Below are 18,000 nucleotides of genomic sequence, written 5' to 3' on the forward strand. Positions count from 1 at the left end.
GGCAAATTGGATTTCCAAGTTCTTGCCTTGTGATGCAGCATACCCAGGCTGCCACCTACAGTACAGTGTGAGAGAGGAACTACAGTCTGCAACAAAGCAGTTCAACATGTGTGGCTCTCCATTTTACACTCCACAGCCATTCAAGCTTAATTGTCAAGGATTTTTCCCCCTGCTAATATCATTACAGGAAATTTGTTAAAATCCATTATTGAATAAATACTGAAAGAATTTAATTTTGGATCAAGACTGTTGGAGGATATTATTCCTATTTGCATGTGGAACAGCCCGTGTCCCTTCTGTAATTTGAAAATCATGATAGTTTTAGTTAGTGTAGTTTTTAAACACCCAACATCCAATTTCTTTGACCCAGTGCGAGACCTAATTCCAATCATTTAATAAATATACAGAATATTTACAGAACAAACATATCCGTGACTCAAGGCATTTTTCGTGTGACAGTGAAGTCTAATCAATGTAAAAGAAAAACTCGTAGCTGCATTTACCACGTAATTAAACACCATTTCCATTTTTCCTCCTCAAACTGTGAAAAACGTTAAAAAGAAATATAGGACATCCATAGGGAAAAGAGCTAAGATTGAATAATAAGCTATTCATACATTCTCACTTCACTTAAGTAACACAAAACAGAGAATTGAAGGTGGCTGTTAAACAAAAACACTTTAACTCAACCTTTAATTTTGGAATTTTGTAAAACAAATAGAAACACCACATAATTTGATCCATCATGCTTCCTAATTTGACATCTCTTCATTTGCCCTCTCATTTGCACACCAGGTACTGCAGTACTTAAATATAAAAACCGTAAAACATTTAAAAAAGTTAATTATTCAGTAGACAAAGACAATAATGTAAGTATAGTAAAGATTGCCTTGGGAGTCATTCCACTCGTCTTTTACTTCTTCGCCTGAACAGTTTTGAGATGGACGATTTCCTCTTATTTTTAGCCTTCTTTACTCCTAGTCACCAAAGAATAATGTGTATTAGAATAATTTAATCAAATTGGAAAATCCATTCTAAAAGAAAAAAGGATTTCATGCAATACTTACCAAGATTTTGCATCATTTCATTCAGCTGCTGATCCTCTTCCACCTCCCTGAAATTGATCAAAATAAATTAATTGCTCTGCATTACTGATCACTCCTGTAATGTGGAAATTGATTATCCTGTGTGATGCATCGTGTTACCTCAGCCTGTCCTCATCCAGACCCTCCACTATAGCATTTCTGCTATCCACAATCTCCATCAGTCTCTGCATCAACTTCTTCTCCCGCTGTTGCTCATCTCTGGACTTTAAATGATCTGTTATACCAAAACATAAATTAAAGTGGACAGAGGTGATGTTGAGAAAAGAGTCTGTAATCTCTTACCTGGCTTCTCTAGCAGCCTACGAAGTTCCCCCTCCACACCTGGCTGCTGCTGCTCCAGCTCCTGAGTCTTGGCTCTGAGATATGCATTAAGCAATCATATGGTTAACCTGATTTATTATGCACATTGAATCTATCCCAAAACTGTAAACCATCTTGAACAAATACATATGGTTTGCGAGATAATACTTTGAAATTCTAAATAATAAATAATTGAAAAGAAAATGGGTTTGGCACAAAGTTAAACAGACTACATCCAAGACGTTCCACTTCCTGGGATTGCTCTGCTGCTGCCGGAAAGTCCCTCTTTTTGGCCAGATGTCTGTCACCTGCCGCTTTCTTTGAGTTGGAATTTTAAAGTCCGTGGATTTATGAGGACTATGGCTCCTCAGATCTCTGCAGGATAAATCCAGACAGCTAGCTAGACTATCTGTCCAATCTGAGTTTTCTGTCGCACTACTAAAACACCTTTTGAACGTACACATTCCACCAAAACAAGTTCCTTCCTGAGGCTATTTTGCAGCAGCACCGAGGCCTCATCCGGCGCTTAGTACCACCCACGAAGATTGTGATTGGTTTAAAGAAATGCCAATTAACCAGAGCACGTTTTTCTCCCATCCCGGAATGCTGTGTGGACTAGCCAGACCCTCCTTTGCAGCGAAGTGGAGGAAGGTCTGGCATTGTGAGACTAAACACAGACTAATAGAACCAATTACAACCAAAACTGTGAAATGTTTTAAGCTACAGAATAACTCACATGTATACAAGCTCCGACTCCTTCCTAATGTACATCTGCTTCTTTCGGATCAGGTTGAACCAGTCGACCATCAGTGGGTCCATCAATACGTCTCCCTTCCCCTCTGAAAAACAGCATTTTAAATTTTTTTTTTTTTTTAAATGGTATTAATACACTGAAATTACAGTTGAAAATCTTTTAGAAAAGTCAAGTTCTAATATCTTGTGTACATCCATACGAATAAATAACTCAATGCCTTTAAACCTTTTAGAGTTTCTGACTTGTGAGGGGATAAAATTCCGCAGGGACAAACTAAGCTCATAGATTTCACAGTGTTCAGATAGCAATATTTAAATATCATTTTGGCTCTGTGCTCTCCTGATAGAACATAATGCACTGAAGTTAAAGAGTTTTAGTCTTAGAATAATTGTTTTCATTCACATCATATATATATAGTTTATAGTATATAGTTTATTGTTCATTGTTCATATATATATGTTGTTTAAAACATGTACATCCTTTTATTTCATATAACTATTCAGAAGCCTCTTCTCATCCAGAATCATAGCTAATTTATGTTTATTGTTCATCAGATCAACTCCTTGTTTTCATACGACTTGATGATAATAAATGAGGATTTTGGATAAATTGCTTGTATGGAGCAGGGTGAAGGATTATTGAGATGGAGGGTGACTCGCCTCCTGGGGCCATGTAAACACATCACTTAAGGTACTATAGCTGTCAATAATACACAGCTCTGCACCTAAGGTGTAGGTAATCCTAATATGGTACTTTAAAAGTGGCTGTACTTGACATTTAGAACATACCAGTTATTTTTTTTCCAATTTCTAAACGACAGCAAAACTCTCCAACCACAGTCTTCACAGCAGCAGTTCATGTGGAACAAACTAGTTTGTTTTTCGTTGCTTGAAAATAGTTTTCAAAACTTCAGACTTACCCCATGACATTAACCACAACAGGCACAACACTGTGGATGTACAGCACTTTGTTCAAATGCAAACTGTTAACCACACCTTCAAAACAGACTAGATTTCTGGTGCCTATAAAACTGCTGATTGCAATTTTACCTAATAGGCTAAACAGGTGTCTTGTTTTAGGCTAGTAAGTGAACATACAGTGTATGGTATTTATATTGAGAAAGCTCAGAAAACCTTTTTGCATACAAACACCAAATTGTGTTGTGTGTTGAGTTGTGTTGCTTGGAAGGAGTTTTGCAGGTGATGAGAACCGTTTAGTTCAGGTGACTGTTGGTAATGCCGACTGTAGTTAGAGTTTTGCACATTTGGCTTCAGTTGTGCCCACTGTCGTTTAGCAATTATTGAATAAAAATATATAATTATTAGATCTAAAGTATTGGTGTCCTGAGCAGAGAATTGAGTCATAGGAATGATGTGTGTGTGTGTGTGTGTGTGTGTGTGTGTAATCTGAGCTTCTGTTCCTTGTGTTAATAGCCGGTCCGGGTGTATGTTAGTTCATGTGGCCGTGAAAAACTATTTAATACATTTTTCACAAATTGGGGAAAAGTCAATTTATTTTCTTAACTAAAATGATTCATTAATAAGATGACAAATTATTTTGATAATGATCGCAATATAATTAATAATAATCTCAAGAACATACCCTGGATCCACTTTCTCAAATGTGAGGTTTTGTTTCTTTTCTTTTTCAAATATGAAAGTTTTTGTGTCTTCTGTTCACCAATAGTTTTACACTGTCAAACAAAAAAAGCATTTTGAATATCACCTAAGGAAATTATAATAAGCATTTCTCATGTTTTTGCTGATTTTTATGTAAAAAAAACAAAACATGAATTGATTAATTATTAGTTGCTATAATCATTAGCTGCAGCCCCAATGTAAATATGACAGTAAATACAAGGCCAGGCGTTCCAATCTACAATATAATTCCTCATCGAAAAATCCCCAATATGCAAGTTTTAACATTAGGGCATTAATGTTATTAACATTAGCAACACTTAGGAAATAAATTAAGTACATAAGTCTTATTTGTTTATTTTTAAGTTTTGACAAAGAGTGATTAGTATATAAATCTGAAATGTTTAAATATGTTTCTAAAGCAGTAATCAGAATTCACCAACTCAGACTGGAATACCGGAGAAGGTGGATGGATAGATTTTTAGAGTGAATATTTGCCAATCCCAATTAGTGACTAATCAATCAAAACACATACACCAACACATTGGCAATAAGGACAGATTGAGAGTGAGAATATGACAGTCTACAACCTGCCACTCCCAGAGCATACAGGATTTTATTTCCGAACTGAATTTGAGTGCCAGGGTTTAGTTTTTACAAAGACAAGTTGAGAAATAGATTATCTCCTAGGTGGTGTGCAATTGATGTCAAATTCCGGCCAAGCGATTGCATGCTTAGGCTTCCTAGGTGGCGAATAGGGGAAAAAAAGGTACGCAATCGACCAGAATATATATTACTATACCCAAGTCATGTTGACCTTGAGCAAAGCAATCAGCCCCCCTAGTCCCAGCACCTCAGAAGAGAAGCAACATCCCTGTGGGCTGTCTGTTCCTCTCACCTCATTTGGCTGCAGAAACAGTAATAGAAATGGCAGGTAAATCCCCAAACACACACACACACACACACACACACACAAACACACACCAAGCACCAGCTGATGGCGAGTGAATGTGTGTGTTCTGTGTGAAGGAACCAGGACACAACTCCGCACCAGAGATGCTCTCACTGAGGCAGCAATGGGATTCAGCAGTTTGCATGAATACAATCAAATACCAAAGTTTGTGTCAAGGTTGTTCACTGCAAGACAGCAAAATTGACCATTGCATTGGCATCTTTTCCTCAGAATAAGTGAGTTTGAGGAAGTGTACATTTCCAAAATTGCACAGCTTGTTTCTGCAATGTCAACATTCAATTTTGTGTGCACATCTAAACAAGGAGAAGGAAGGAAATGGGTAAAATGTGTTGTGGAGGAACAGTGACCGGAACAGAGTACCTTCCTCACAGCTGCGGAGTTTCTTTTCCAGCTCCACACCCTCCTTCTCTAACTGAGCCACGTTTGTCTCAATATCATTCAGCTCCCTCTCAATCTGCTCCACTGGAATATGATAAGACTTCACCTGATATAAAACAAAAGAACTTAAGAGTCAAAGTATTTATAAGTATAGATAACTTTAATTTGAAAATTCTGACTTAAACGTAAAGAAGGTCGTCCAATTTTTTACTGGGAATATAATGAAAGCATATTTGTAGAGCTGTTAATTAATCTCTTAAGAGACTTAATGGAGGGAACTTACAGAGGGTGACCTCATTTCAGTTCTGGAGGCGTTGGGGGGTGACAAATACTTTCCCTTTTTAGCACCTAAGAGGTAGATAAAATAGGATTAGATAGTCCTTTCATGGCAGCTTTTCAGAAAAGCATTGTCACATATGACTGAACCTGATTTATTTTCAGTAGAAAAAGACTGCTCATGAAATCAACAAGATGGCTAAGGCCATGTATGTGTGCCTTTAATGATGACATTTATAAAAAAATATATATATCTGGGAACCAACCTGGCGGATTTCCATGATTGGCTGGAGCAGTTGTCGAAGAGCTAATAGATTCCACAGCTGGCCGTCTGGGTGGGGATTTCACAGGAGAGTGACTCCCATGTTTAAAACCTAAAATAAGGACAACAAGGTTTACATGCTGTAGATCTGCAGAGTTCAATATGCTAATGCCTCTAACTGGTTTCTGCTTAAAACAGAAAATAATTCTTAAAAACACAAGCCAGCATTCTTGGGAATTTTCAGCCACATCAGCCCTGTCAGTCTGTCCATCACATGGGTCCAGACTGACATATCTGAAGAACTTTGGATGGATTGCCATCAAAACTTTGTTAACCATTCATGGTCCCCTGAGGGTTTAGTCAAATAACCTTTGTAGTCCTCGGACTTTTCCTCTAGCGCCACCATGAGGTTACCATTTATAGTTTTGTCTGAAATGTCAAACCTATTAGAATGCCATAACATTTGTTACAGACAATAATTTCCCTCTAAAGATGAATCGAAATCACTTTGGCGATGATCCTCGGACTTTTAACCTAGCGCCAGAATCAGGTCATCGTAATTTTAATTGTCCAATACTTTGGATTATGACTACTTACTTGCAAGATAATTAAGCCAGTCTAAAGCTCAACTGTACTTTCTGTTTAGCGCAAATTAGCGTTACGTTAGCATATGCTAACGATCTAAACCAAGATGGTGAACACTGTTAACTTTATGCTTAAAGTTGCAATAAACAATATTTTTATAAAACAATGCATCTTATGATGATGTGAAAACAACATGAAAGGGGCTGTTCATAGTAATGAAACAGATACTAGGGCTGTACAATGTATTGCTCTTTTATCATTTTTGCAATGTTAATTTGTGCAATAATACACAGAGATTTGAGTTAGTTGAAAAAGAGCATCAGTAGAAAACTACAATTAAAAATGTAACTTAATTCTCTAAAGTTCTTTTTATTGTTGCTTTAAATGTTCAATAAAATATTTGATTTTTTTGAAATTCAACACTTTAATATCTGTTATCATTAGCGTGATATTTAACAATGTTATCTTTCTCATATCATGCAGACCTTACAGATACAGAATATCACCTGATTCTCGACTACTCTACTAGTAGACACAGTCTCGTATTCTGTCAAAGTCTCTTATTATAACGAACAAGAGGGACTTACCAAGGTTTCCAGAACCAAGCTGAGGTTTCAGGGGAGACACTACCCTAAAGTGTTCAGGATCAAACAGAGCAAAACTAACAGGAGGTACTGCAGGTGTGGGAGCCATGGGAGACCTTGTTATACTGCTGGGGACATTAGAGGAAGTTGCAGACACGGATCCAGGCTTATGTTGCTCAGTAAAGGCTTCAGCATGTCTGTAAGAAAGACAATGAAATAAACTTTTAAAGTGTGTCATCGTTCCCTCCATGTAAAAATACAGCATTTATCCGATACAGATATGATGAACATAAGGTAAGACAATCCTTTATTAGTCCCACAGCGGGAACATTTTGAGTGTTACATCAGCAAAGGGGACAGTGCAATAAGAAGTATCAGTAAAAGAAAAGCAAGATATAATAAGTAGACAGACTGAATGGTTGATTTCACACAGAACATATTGATATTGCACAGTTGTATACAACAGAGAACACAAATATAAGAAAAAGGCCTCACCTTTTATTTTGTATTGATAAAAGGTGATGAATGGAGGAATCAGCAGGTATAAGAAATGAGAGAATCTAGTGTTAGAGTAGAAAAGGTTCAGGCCGGGCACTCCCTGGGGCTTGTTAGGATGGGGGACAGAGCTAGCTGCTGCACTCTGAGCCAGTCAACATTAACAAAGACGGACGAAGCTCGATGGTTCCGCATTCTGGAGAGTGAATAAGCTGAATGGTAATCTTTAAAGACATTTTTTGTCCATCTGTGTGACTTTCCCCACTTCAAAAGTGAGTCATGAGGTAATGGGTATTATAAAGATAATTGAGGATACTTACTTTAAACCTTGCTCTATGTTCACAGGTTTGAGCTTAAATTGTCCCCAGACTGGATCTGCAGACAAAGGTTGAGTAAATGAGTTATGGGCATACAATCATGATGCAAAAGATTATCACTCCTTCATCAATCACGTGAATAACTGTTGGAATCATTGTTCATTTCAAACCAGGGAGAAATGATCGAGTTTACTTTTATTTGATATCTGCTTTAGCAATGAAGTGTGCTCTCAAAAGCAGTACAACTAAAAAAAAAAATTATCTCGAGTCTGATTAGTACTGGTGTAATTATCTAGTCTTTCAAAACAAGGCACTAAAGTAAATTATCCTCTACAGCACATCTGTAAAAGACCCACATTAGTGTAATTAATCCTAATTTCCAAAAAAGTTGGAGAAATGTCCATGGTCAATATTGTGTCCATATTAACAGGAATAAAAATGACTTTCCATGATGAGGAGACTTCTACAAAAGATGATAATTTGATGACCATTTCTATTAAAAACTAACAGTAATTGTGTTTCTGTCTGAAAAGCTACGGAGTGTCAGGATGCCGCAGCTATGCATGCACATCCATCCAAAGAGAATGACAGTTCGACCATGAAAGCTCATTACAAGTGGGAGACAGAAATTAAAGTGTCAGTATGCAACATTGACCTGCCACCATGCTAAATGCACTGGCTGTTTAAATAGGGCAAAGATGACAAAAGGGCTTTGTTTTCTGTGAATGTGTTCTGAGACAGACAGAGAGGAGAGGAGGGGTAAGGGGTGTAGGTTGGCTAGATGTCAAATAATGGATCAAGAACAACCAAAAGGAATTTAGTAGAGCTCGCCTTTGGCAGTTGTGTGTACAGTTGTTGGCCTTGTGTTGTCTTTGTTGATGGCCTTCAGACATGGCCGTTCCTTATTGTTTGTCTGGCTGGTGGAGGGCTGTCCTGCCCAGTTTCCTGCTGGGCCTTGGCTGCATTTATCTTTTCTCAAACTGGGGCTGTCAGCTGAACTTGGCTTGTCTCCAAACCTGCAGAGAGGGGAAACCCTCACCATCAGCGTTAGTAAGAACATTCATTACAAAACCATACAGACAGAGGGGAAGACTAGAAATATTAAAGTAACGCAAAGGAGAATCTATTCATCGCCACAGAGAGTATACAGAGTGCAATACTCACCGTCTCTCCGCTGATCGGATGGTAAACAGGTGTTTGTTGTTATTGTTGCTGTTTTCCTCTGCCAATATCTTTACGGTGGTTGTTCTGACTCTGCTCTTCTCGTCATCAGGACTGAGAGGGGCCTTTGGCCTTCCTAAAACACTTGAGGGCTCTGTGGGCTTCCTGATGCCTGTTGAGGCCTCTGTGACTGGCGCTGCAGCCTGGAAAAACCTCTGCCTGGCCGTCTGCGTCTTATGGGCTGAGGCCGTCCAGGACTGAGAAGGTACAGTGGGACTGACTGGCTTTGGGACATTATTCAGTGGGGCTGACAGCACAGAAGAAGAGGGGCGTGATGCAGGCTGGGTCTGGCTGGTAGTATTTAACCGCCCTGCTGAACTGACGGTTCCATTTTTGATCCCAGCTTCGGATGATGATTTGCAGTTGTTCTGGTGGGCATTACAGATAAAAGTGTCTGTATTCTTCCCAGGTTTGTAGTCTCCTGAATGAAGCAAGCTGGAGCACTCACTGCATCTGGTGGAAGTTTATAAGAATGAGATTTTTACTGCAATAGATACATGACAGTACAACAGTACATGACACATGTTAAGTATCTGAATATAGATTCAATTCTTACTTGAAACAGCTTCTGTGATAGAGCTTGCCATCCACAAAGTGCCTCTGAACCAGATGAACATGGGTCAGGCATGCAGCACATTTGCTATTGAGAGTACCATTTTTGTTGGAGTTTTCCGCAAGAACTTCCTTCTGTGAAGAAAAGTGAAATTGAGGTAATGTTCTATCCAAAAAGGTATTGCATTTACCTTATTAACAATTACCCAACCCTCTAAAAAAAACTAAAATAATCCTCCATGTTCTTGTACATGATAACTCAAAAAGTAAGACAAAGATGTATTATAAACAACCCTCTTTCCAACTGTTTGATGAGGTGTTCAAGTACTGACCTGAACAGCAGCTCTGGCCAACTTGGGTGAGGTCTGAGCAGCGAGGGTGGAAGGTAAACAATTCTCAATGGCGGTTTTAGGCACAAAGGTTTTGGCAACCACTGGGAGATTTTTCTTCTCTGATGGCTCCTCCTTGGAGCCCTCTGCTGGCCTTTTTACACCTCCCACTGAGGGAAGGGAAAGGGAAAAAAAAACACTATCATCATTACATTATAGCACAAGAGAGAAGCAATATACTTTAAGAAAGAAGAACTAAAAAACTAAGACATATGTAAGAAAAAGCCCTGAATTAGAGAAAATTTGCTTTGTTACAGCTCAAAAGGGATCTCCATAGTGGCTAAGCATTTTTAAAATCAGCCATATTCTCACTGGGAGGCCGTCCTTTGAAGTAGTTGTGGTACTGGGAGACGTAGGTAAGAATGCTCAGCCTGTCTGGGACCCTTAAAGCCACCATGTCTTCTGCATCTAACAAAGCTGGAATTCCCAACTTCTCCTCTGCAACCTGAAAAGCCTTAAGAAGAAGAAAAGTTACATAGATTAACAAACAGCCCTAGACTCCTGCCAAGACTACATGTAATGGTAGTATAGGGTGCAAGTAAACACATCCAAACCATTGTTGTCATATAAAAACATGGTATTCACTTTGGTAATGGCAGCTCCTACAATTATAGCATGTGTAAAAATGTCAGACAATCCAATCTACTTTAAATAAACTAGCAGTATTCTGTGGCTCAGCCCAGAGAGGTTTGGAAAGGGCTGCATAATGAATAGCACACTTCCTGTGAGCTTGTAGGGATAAGAAAGAGGATGGAGGGAGCAGGATATCGGGGCATTGTTTAGGATCAGCCATGCTCATTAAATTTAAAGCAAAGCTTTACAGAATACCAAGTCTGCTTGTATAAAAGAAAAGCACAAAAGATAAAGAATTTGAGGATCTGTTTGGCTGTTTTTTCCTACAGACAGACAGTTTTTATTAAACAACTCGTAAAACCTGTAAGAAACATGACACTATTCATGAAATATAAAAAGGGTGTGAATTACTGTAACATTCTCATGTTTCCGTACAGGGACCATCTTCAAACAGTTGATCAAAACTAAATTCTAATAAAACACACTATTCTATGGCCACAAATGTGGTTAACACTTCTTCTTGCATAACAACCAAGAAATAAACGACAGTGACTTCAAGTGAACTGTCATCATGAAGATCAAGTGGCAGAGGATAGCGAGCCTCATTCAAAATGAATAGCCTGGAGAGCCTCTCCCCTGAGCTCAGGTTTGTTGCTGACATTGCCAGGATCATCCAAGACAACAAGGAAGCCATACAGAGTGCATACTGTAGCACTCAGCAGGGCCTATAACCCTCTAAGGAAGCTGGTAAAATGAAAGAACACTAAATAATGGAGAGGTCCCCGCTGTGCTGTTTGGGTCATTTGGGGGTTAACTAAATAAATGAGGTTAAGTTTGGAGGCAGAGTAAAGATTCAGAAACTTCAAATTTGATTGGAATGTAAAAGTGATAGTGAGATGTACTTTCTACCATGCAGCTCCTGCTGAAACTGCTCTGCTGTTAAAATGTTGAAACAGCTAAATCTGCTGTATAAATGCCAAGTCGAGAACAAACACTGTGTGTATCTCTGGATGCGCGGTCATGTGTAAGGGGTTAATGAAGTGGATGTTTAATGCTACATCAAATTTTGCAGCTCGAGTATGAGCTGTGTTCCATTCAATGCGACAAAAGGTTAAACAACTTGACATCTTACCAGTCTGTTGTTCTCAAACACATCCTCCTCTTTGAGTGAGTCATAGTCTCTGGGAAAAAGAGACATACAATGAACAGAGATTGAGAGAGAAATTAGGCGTGCTGGTGAAGAACATCCAACTTGGACCCAGAGGATTTCAAATTCAATATAAAAAAAACTAATCCAAAAAGATTACATTTTCAAGGCAAAGAAACATTGGCTACAGCCTTGTAGAAAACCATAATTTGTCCAGGCTGCCAAAAGTAGCCTACTAATCCGAACCCTGGCAGAATTTAATCTACATGTAAAGCCCTTCTTCAAAGTTAAATACTCACATCAGGTCCGGTCTGTACTTGTGTATAAGCGCACAGAACGCCATTCCGTTCTTGAATGATGTGGTCATGTTGGTGATGGCTACATCTCGGTAGCCGTCACACTGCACTTTACACCACTGCTCCAAAGCCTTGATGGCAGCCATGCTCCCAGCGCGAAAGAGACACTGTGCGCTCAGTAGCCTACGAACAAAATGGGCAACAGGCTGAGGCTTCAATGTGGAGGAGTCGAAAGGAAAGCGAGATCAGAACAAATTGTGTCTGTTGCGTCTGGCCGTGAACTGCGCGCTGCAGCTGCGTCCGGTTTCCTTCTTTAACTTGAACGACAGCCGGGGCTGGCCAGCAGGACACGCTGCTCTGTACGTTTTTCATTCTACTCATTACACTAATTGACACCAACTGCTGATTCATCACTTACAACAGTTGAATTAAACTCAGCCAGAAAGTTTTTGGGTGAACTTTTTGTAAAGTATGCTAAATATGCAAACTGAATTAATGTAGAGTTCTGGTTGGTGTCCAATTCAACATATCAATAACTTTAACTAACCTGCTTTTTAATGCACCAATCAGTACAGAATTCCATTCTAGTGTACAAAACATTATTGCAGTGTCGGCATTTAGTGTTTTAATCATATAGGCTACATATGTGGTTATGTATTTTTAACTTGACAACACCTAACTGATTGGTTGTGTTGTCTGATTCAGCATAAGCTCCCATCATGGAGGGTGACATTCCACTTAGCTGGACAATTTAAGGCTGGGTTTGTCATTCAAGGATGCCACTATAAAATGTTTAAGAGTCCACAGAGAGCCCCCTGTACTGAAAGCACGACTGTTAACTGTGACCTTTAGGCAAAATGAAGACAGATTTAAATGGTTTGTAGTTTATTTTGCTTCTGGTCATTAAATCCTTTCCTGTAGAATATCCATCTGTATTTTTTTAATGGCAAGTTGCAGTATCCAAGTGCTAACAGCATGACTCAAGTGAACAAATGTAAGTCTATTAAAAAAAAAAATGTTTTTTTAATTTTTATTACTTCTGATGAGGCATAGTGACTTGGACTTAGTTGATCTAATATATTTGACTAAAGACCCATTGTTTTGCGGGAAAGGGTGTTGCGTAGGGTCTCGGTAAAGGAGCACAATGCTGTTTGTAATTAAATCACCAGGCTTGCTTTCTCAGCCAGCATATCGGGGTCAGTGTGCATTCAGTGTGTAGTATGAGAACAGAACTGAATCTATGACATACATTTTTTCGCCCAGTCATCTTTGTTTGGGGCCCGATTGAGGCCAACTATTCTTATTTATCAGATTTTGCCTTAATTAGCCAATATGATTGTGTCATACTAAACTGTAGGGAAACCTTGTGACTTGAATTCTCAGCCACTTTCATAAAGTAAACTGATCATGGAGAATTATACTTGTAAAGTTTATCAGAAGTCATTTAATCTAAACAGGAAACAAAATAACTAATATTCCAATGTGCTTCTCTGACAAAGTAGACTGCATGTAGACTGCAAGACAAACAGTACAGTGTTTATTTGTCACAACAACATGGTCGCCATAAAATGACGCAGAGTAACACGCCTTCAAAAGTTTCACTATTGTCCCTGCAACTAAATAAGAGATGCGTGGCTGCAGTAAAAAGGAAATGTATGCATTAGTTGGATTTTGAAAACACATAGGCCTACTGCATTTTGCCTTGTCTGACCTATCAGTCCCCATATATCCTGTCTGAGGACATCTTCACTCCCAGAAGGGGGCAGCATTACACTGCACTGAGACTAACCTGACCTGTGGTCAAATGCATTAACAATGCATGCAAAAAGACGGGCTCTATAATTTCCATGCAGAAGTATGTAGCACCCATTACTTGTATTATTATTATTATTATTATAGCTTTGTATAGTCTATGTTATCAGAAGATCCAACCTCTTTGTTTTGACTCAGTAAAGCATGATATCAAATACTGTGTGCAGGTGCAGTAGTTAAAGATACACACATGGGATTATGAAATGCTTCCAGACTCACTGCTGGGAAGTTTGACATGTCTAATGATCAGGAATGTGCCATATCACATAATTTCATGATATTATCAGTAACATTTTAAATATTATATGATATTAAAAAAAATCACATTGTGATAATGGAAACATTCTCACTTGTTGACTTTATCGCCTGTTAATTTGGAAATAGTTTAGATGTGTGCTTTGTTGTACTATTTACATTTCATACATGTTCTGAATCTTACTCTGAGTTACTGTGGTTTACAGACTAATAAACAGATCCAATTTTCCTGAATATTTCATGGCAACCTCTTAACGTTAATGCTGGCTTAAAAAACTAAAACCTATTTTGTTGCAATTGTATGTGCCTATAATTAATAATAAAATATTGTTAAGTATGTTTTCAATTCATCAAGAGTATCAATTTTAAAAATATACCCTGAAATATTGTGGTATTTTTTAAGGTCCCTATTGCCAACCTTACTAATAATTTACTCTGATAATCGCTCCAAACATTTAGTCTGCAGTTTAAAGACAGAAAGAAATTGGCTTTCACAACCTGAATTTAGCCAAACAAGTGTTTTTGGGGCTATAGCCAGAACAAGGATGTTTTAGGACTTAATCATGTATTTGGCACACTTATTTTGAATTATGAAATTATCATTTTGAATGCATTTTTTTAGATTCATGGAATCTGTGTGAATACCAATGAAAACAAAAAGTGTACTATGTTTTTGATGCATACGAAATAGACATGTATACCATTGGTATACAGTAGAGTCACTTTTCATGATTTCAGTTGTCAGCTATTTCCACTGTGTTTCCTGTGAGGATGTGTGGCTGCATGCAGACATCCTGCCTGTCTGTGACGGTAACCCAAGCGCTCAGGATTAGCTCGTCTTTAATGAAATCATTTAGAAATGATTTGACTGTATAAGATTTCTGCTGCGCCCTGATAGACTGATATGATAAGATGGTAGCGTTTGCCATTTGTCACTGTTATCTGTTCGAGACTGAGCTGTATACCTTCATTCAGAGTTGACAACCTCAGTCACATTCATGAGGTGTTGAAAACGACATTCTGAATCATAAACACCACATGCATGTGAGATAATCAATCACTTCTAAAATGACTGGAAATGGGGGGGGGGGGATACAAAGAGTTTTTACAGTTGTTTTAAAATAACTTTTAAATTTATATTTTTAATAAAATTGTCCAGAAAATGTCATCAAAGAGGTTAGTTGGAATATACCATAAAGATAAGATAAGTACTTTTATCATTTTAATTGGAAAATCATGAAGACGGTGACTATAACATTAAATGCTCAGCTAAATAATGAAGTTCCTCATCCTAGATAGGGTTATGTTCCTGCATATTAATGGTTATGGTATTAATAGCTTTTTATTATTATTATCTGTACAAACAGGAAGTAGGAAAACTATCCATCATTGTGCATGGCATCATCTTCCTGTGTTTGTGACTGTGTGTTGCCTCCTGACATGTTTACAGTGCTTTGGATCTCGGCCTCGTGCTCTCTGGCTTTAGCCCTCAGCTTGGCGATGCTGCTGGAGCGGAGCTCCTCTGAGCTTGGCCCCTCCGGCCTCTCCCACTTCCCCGACCTCTGGCTCAAAGGCTGCATGTGAACGCTCAGCACAGCACCCGCCGCTCTAGTCCAAGGATAGTTTTCTCCTTCCTGCCGTCTCTCCCAGTGATCGCTGTCAGAACCTTCTGTCTGCTGTTTTAAACTCCCGCTTGCTTTCTCAGGCGTCTCATCATTGTCTCTTTTTACACAAGGCCCTGCTAGCTGGCCCTGGAGCTTCAGCTGCCGCCTCATCTTGGCACGGCGGTTTTGAAACCAAACCTGGAAATTGAAATGAAGGAATACTAAATATAAATGATAGGCAAGTATAAATAACTAAATACATTTGTAATGCAATAACTTTTAACAGTTTCAAAATGACAAAAAAATGTTTAGCTCAAATTTGAGCTTAAAATGTCAACAACCTTTTTTTCACACTGTTTGACCACATTTTTAGCATGTTTGAGGATATGGTCCCATTTCAAGCCAACTGAGTTTTAGGTTGTTGTAATCATTCATCCCATCCATAACAGAAAAAAATCCCAGTCTGACGCAATTCCAAAGTAAGAATAGGAAAGAAAATTGCATCAAAAGGACAAACTTTGGAAAGTTTTCATTTCACTTAACTAACTTTGACTGCTGAAACTTCAATGCACTAAGGAATCTCTGTGCGGCCAGCACAAACAAGTGGCACAGGTGCAGAAAACAATGACTGTTTCAATATACTTGTAAAAGCAGAGGCAGAGGCAGACTTGAACATATCTGATCCTATGCTTTTATGCATTTACACTGACCGATAAATACATTTTTCAGACAGCCTTTCTTTGCAGTAACATGATGCATCTCCCTGGAATTGAGCATCACATTTTTGGCATTGTTGAAAATGGTAACATCTTGAGTAGAATTAAGAAATGTGTTTGGATTTAAATAATGGGTATATCTCAGTGCTAGGATGGACCTGCAAAAGAGTTTGCAGGGCCGAAGAGTTTTTTTTGCACAGTGTACATAAAAATGTATATCAGTGAGTTGAATAAGTATGAAGTGAACGTATCCAGAGAAAACTTCATTGTACCAATTACCTGTACTCTGGCCTCGATGAGGTCCAGTCTGAGGGCCAGGGCTTCCCTCATGAAGATGTCTGGGTAGTGGGTGGTCTCGAAGGCCTTCTCCAGCTCCTCCAGCTGCCAGCTGCTGTAGTTGGCCCGTGCACGACGCTGCTTCACTGGCCTCTGTTCATCTGGAAAGCACAGCACAAGCACCGATTACACAATTGCCAGCGGGTGACAAGGAACTAATGGCTCTAGATTGGATAATTAGCACAGCGATCATTAGGCCCACTATAACACTGCTTGATAATTGATTGTTAGTTACGAGCTGTTAGTCAATCTTTTGTAAACATTTACACTGAGATCAGACAGCGCTCACTGACTGTCTTAGAGAATGTGGTCAAACTGTGCCAGTTTGGCTGTGCACTATCTCTACAAGTCCTGTATTTTCTGCCCCTTTTTGGCCACAACAACTGTTATTTTGAACTCACCTATGCCCTCTGTGAGTGGCTCCATCCCAACTGCCTGTGTTGCCAGGAGAAAAGCTTCCTTGCAAGGCTCTGGCTGCAGATAATTCCTCAAGGATTCATAGCTGATAAATGGCCCTGGGATCAGAATCTGAGGTTGAGAACCCAGTCTCGTTGGGAATGCAGGGAAAAAGTGAGCTGCAGGTGAATGGAAAACTGCAGGCAGGAGAGTAGATACCAGTTGCCCTGGGCCAAACATGTCCATGCTGTTAGAAGTCCAATATTAAGTGTCAGTCCACGGAAAAAGGCCAGGTGGACTCCTACAGGGATGCTGGCGGAATGGTTAAATGCATCCCAAAGTCCATGAATATTAGAATAAAAAAACAGTGTTGGATGTATCTGTACAGTTGGTTGGTAAAGCTGCTGCATGTGGCTAAGGGGCTCAGCAGGTATGCCGGTAGTGGAGGTGGTCTCACCTTTGTTTTCTGGGCTACTCCTCCAAATCCTCTCCCCCGCCTTTCCCGGTCACATGACCGCCAAACAGACAGCAGGGCTTGGTTTTCAGGACGGAGGTGAAAATGCAACCTGTGATTCATCTCTCAGTGGACTATTAGTGGTACAACAATAGTTTTTGCTGTATTTGCCATTACTTTCCCAACAGCATTCTGTTTCTCAGATTTTAGTGGAAGGGTAGGTGTCACATGGATTTTTTCTCTCTCTCTGCCTACCTGGGACAAGTTGCAACATATTTGGCTTCTGAAATTTTAATCAATGAGATGGACAGGAGCTCACTGTGTGGAAACTCAGCTGTGTATGCATCTTTAGACACGTTTGCCTTAAAAGATTTGCACAACTCTTATCTGGTCCGTTCAACAGTTGTCAAATATAATAAGAACAAATTACTGCAAAGGAGCCATAATCAAAACACAAGTTGTTCAGCCCTGAGGGATGAAAACAAGCACAAAAGCAACAACAGGTTCCAGGATAAACACACTCCTCCTGACAGCAGAGCGACAAACCTGACAGCCCATTTGCTGAATGTTTATAATCCCTCC

General features: G+C 39.2%; 2 protein-coding genes across 2 annotated transcripts; both read right to left on the reverse strand.

Moving 5' to 3' along the window:
* Positions 1-538: 538 nt before the first annotated feature.
* Positions 539-12,231, reverse strand: micall2a (mical-like 2a). Its single transcript, XM_034895089.1, has 17 exons — positions 11,849-12,231; positions 11,535-11,583; positions 10,142-10,283; positions 9,773-9,939; positions 9,445-9,575; positions 8,832-9,341; positions 8,499-8,683; positions 7,671-7,725; positions 6,859-7,052; positions 5,691-5,798; positions 5,432-5,496; positions 5,131-5,254; positions 2,143-2,245; positions 1,389-1,462; positions 1,206-1,320; positions 1,068-1,114; positions 539-977 (listed from the first exon to the last, which is right to left on the reverse strand). The coding sequence occupies exons 1-17, from the start codon at positions 11,989-11,991 to the stop codon at positions 898-900; spliced, it is 2,292 nt and encodes a 763-aa protein (XP_034750980.1). The 5' UTR covers positions 11,992-12,231; the 3' UTR covers positions 539-897.
* A 2,958-nt stretch (positions 12,232-15,189) lies between these two features.
* si:dkey-43p13.5 (visual system homeobox 2) lies at positions 15,190-17,388 on the reverse strand. Its single transcript, XM_034895049.1, has 3 exons — positions 16,970-17,388; positions 16,512-16,669; positions 15,190-15,714 (listed from the first exon to the last, which is right to left on the reverse strand). The coding sequence occupies exons 1-3, from the start codon at positions 17,208-17,210 to the stop codon at positions 15,292-15,294; spliced, it is 822 nt and encodes a 273-aa protein (XP_034750940.1). The 5' UTR covers positions 17,211-17,388; the 3' UTR covers positions 15,190-15,291.
* Between the last annotated feature and the right edge of the window lie 612 nt (positions 17,389-18,000).

The sequence above is a fragment of the Etheostoma cragini genome, chromosome 15 (genome assembly GCF_013103735.1).
Source record: "Etheostoma cragini isolate CJK2018 chromosome 15, CSU_Ecrag_1.0, whole genome shotgun sequence".
NCBI classification, from domain to species: Eukaryota; Metazoa; Chordata; class Actinopteri; order Perciformes; family Percidae; genus Etheostoma; species Etheostoma cragini.

Bases quoted from the DNA above. Each gene is read 5' to 3' on its own strand.
- micall2a (XM_034895089.1), bottom strand. From the start codon at position 11,991: ATGGCTGCCATCAAGGCTTTGGAGCAGTGGTGTAAAGTGCAGTGTGAC. The intron at 11,584-11,848 runs GTGAGTATTTAA...TCTTTTTCCCAG, and splicing joins AAGTACAGACCGGACCTGAT to AGACTATGACTCACTCAAAG. The intron at 7,053-7,670 runs GTAAGTATCCTC...TCTTTCTTACAG, and splicing joins AACATAGAGCAAGGTTTAAA to ACATGCTGAAGCCTTTACTG.
- si:dkey-43p13.5 (XM_034895049.1), bottom strand. From the start codon at position 17,210: ATGGACATGTTTGGCCCAGGGCAACTGGTATCTACTCTCCTGCCTGCA. The intron at 16,670-16,969 runs GTGAGTTCAAAA...TGTGCTTTCCAG, and splicing joins GCCACTCACAGAGGGCATAG to ATGAACAGAGGCCAGTGAAG. The intron at 15,715-16,511 runs GTAATTGGTACA...TTCAATTTCCAG, and splicing joins TCATCGAGGCCAGAGTACAG to GTTTGGTTTCAAAACCGCCG.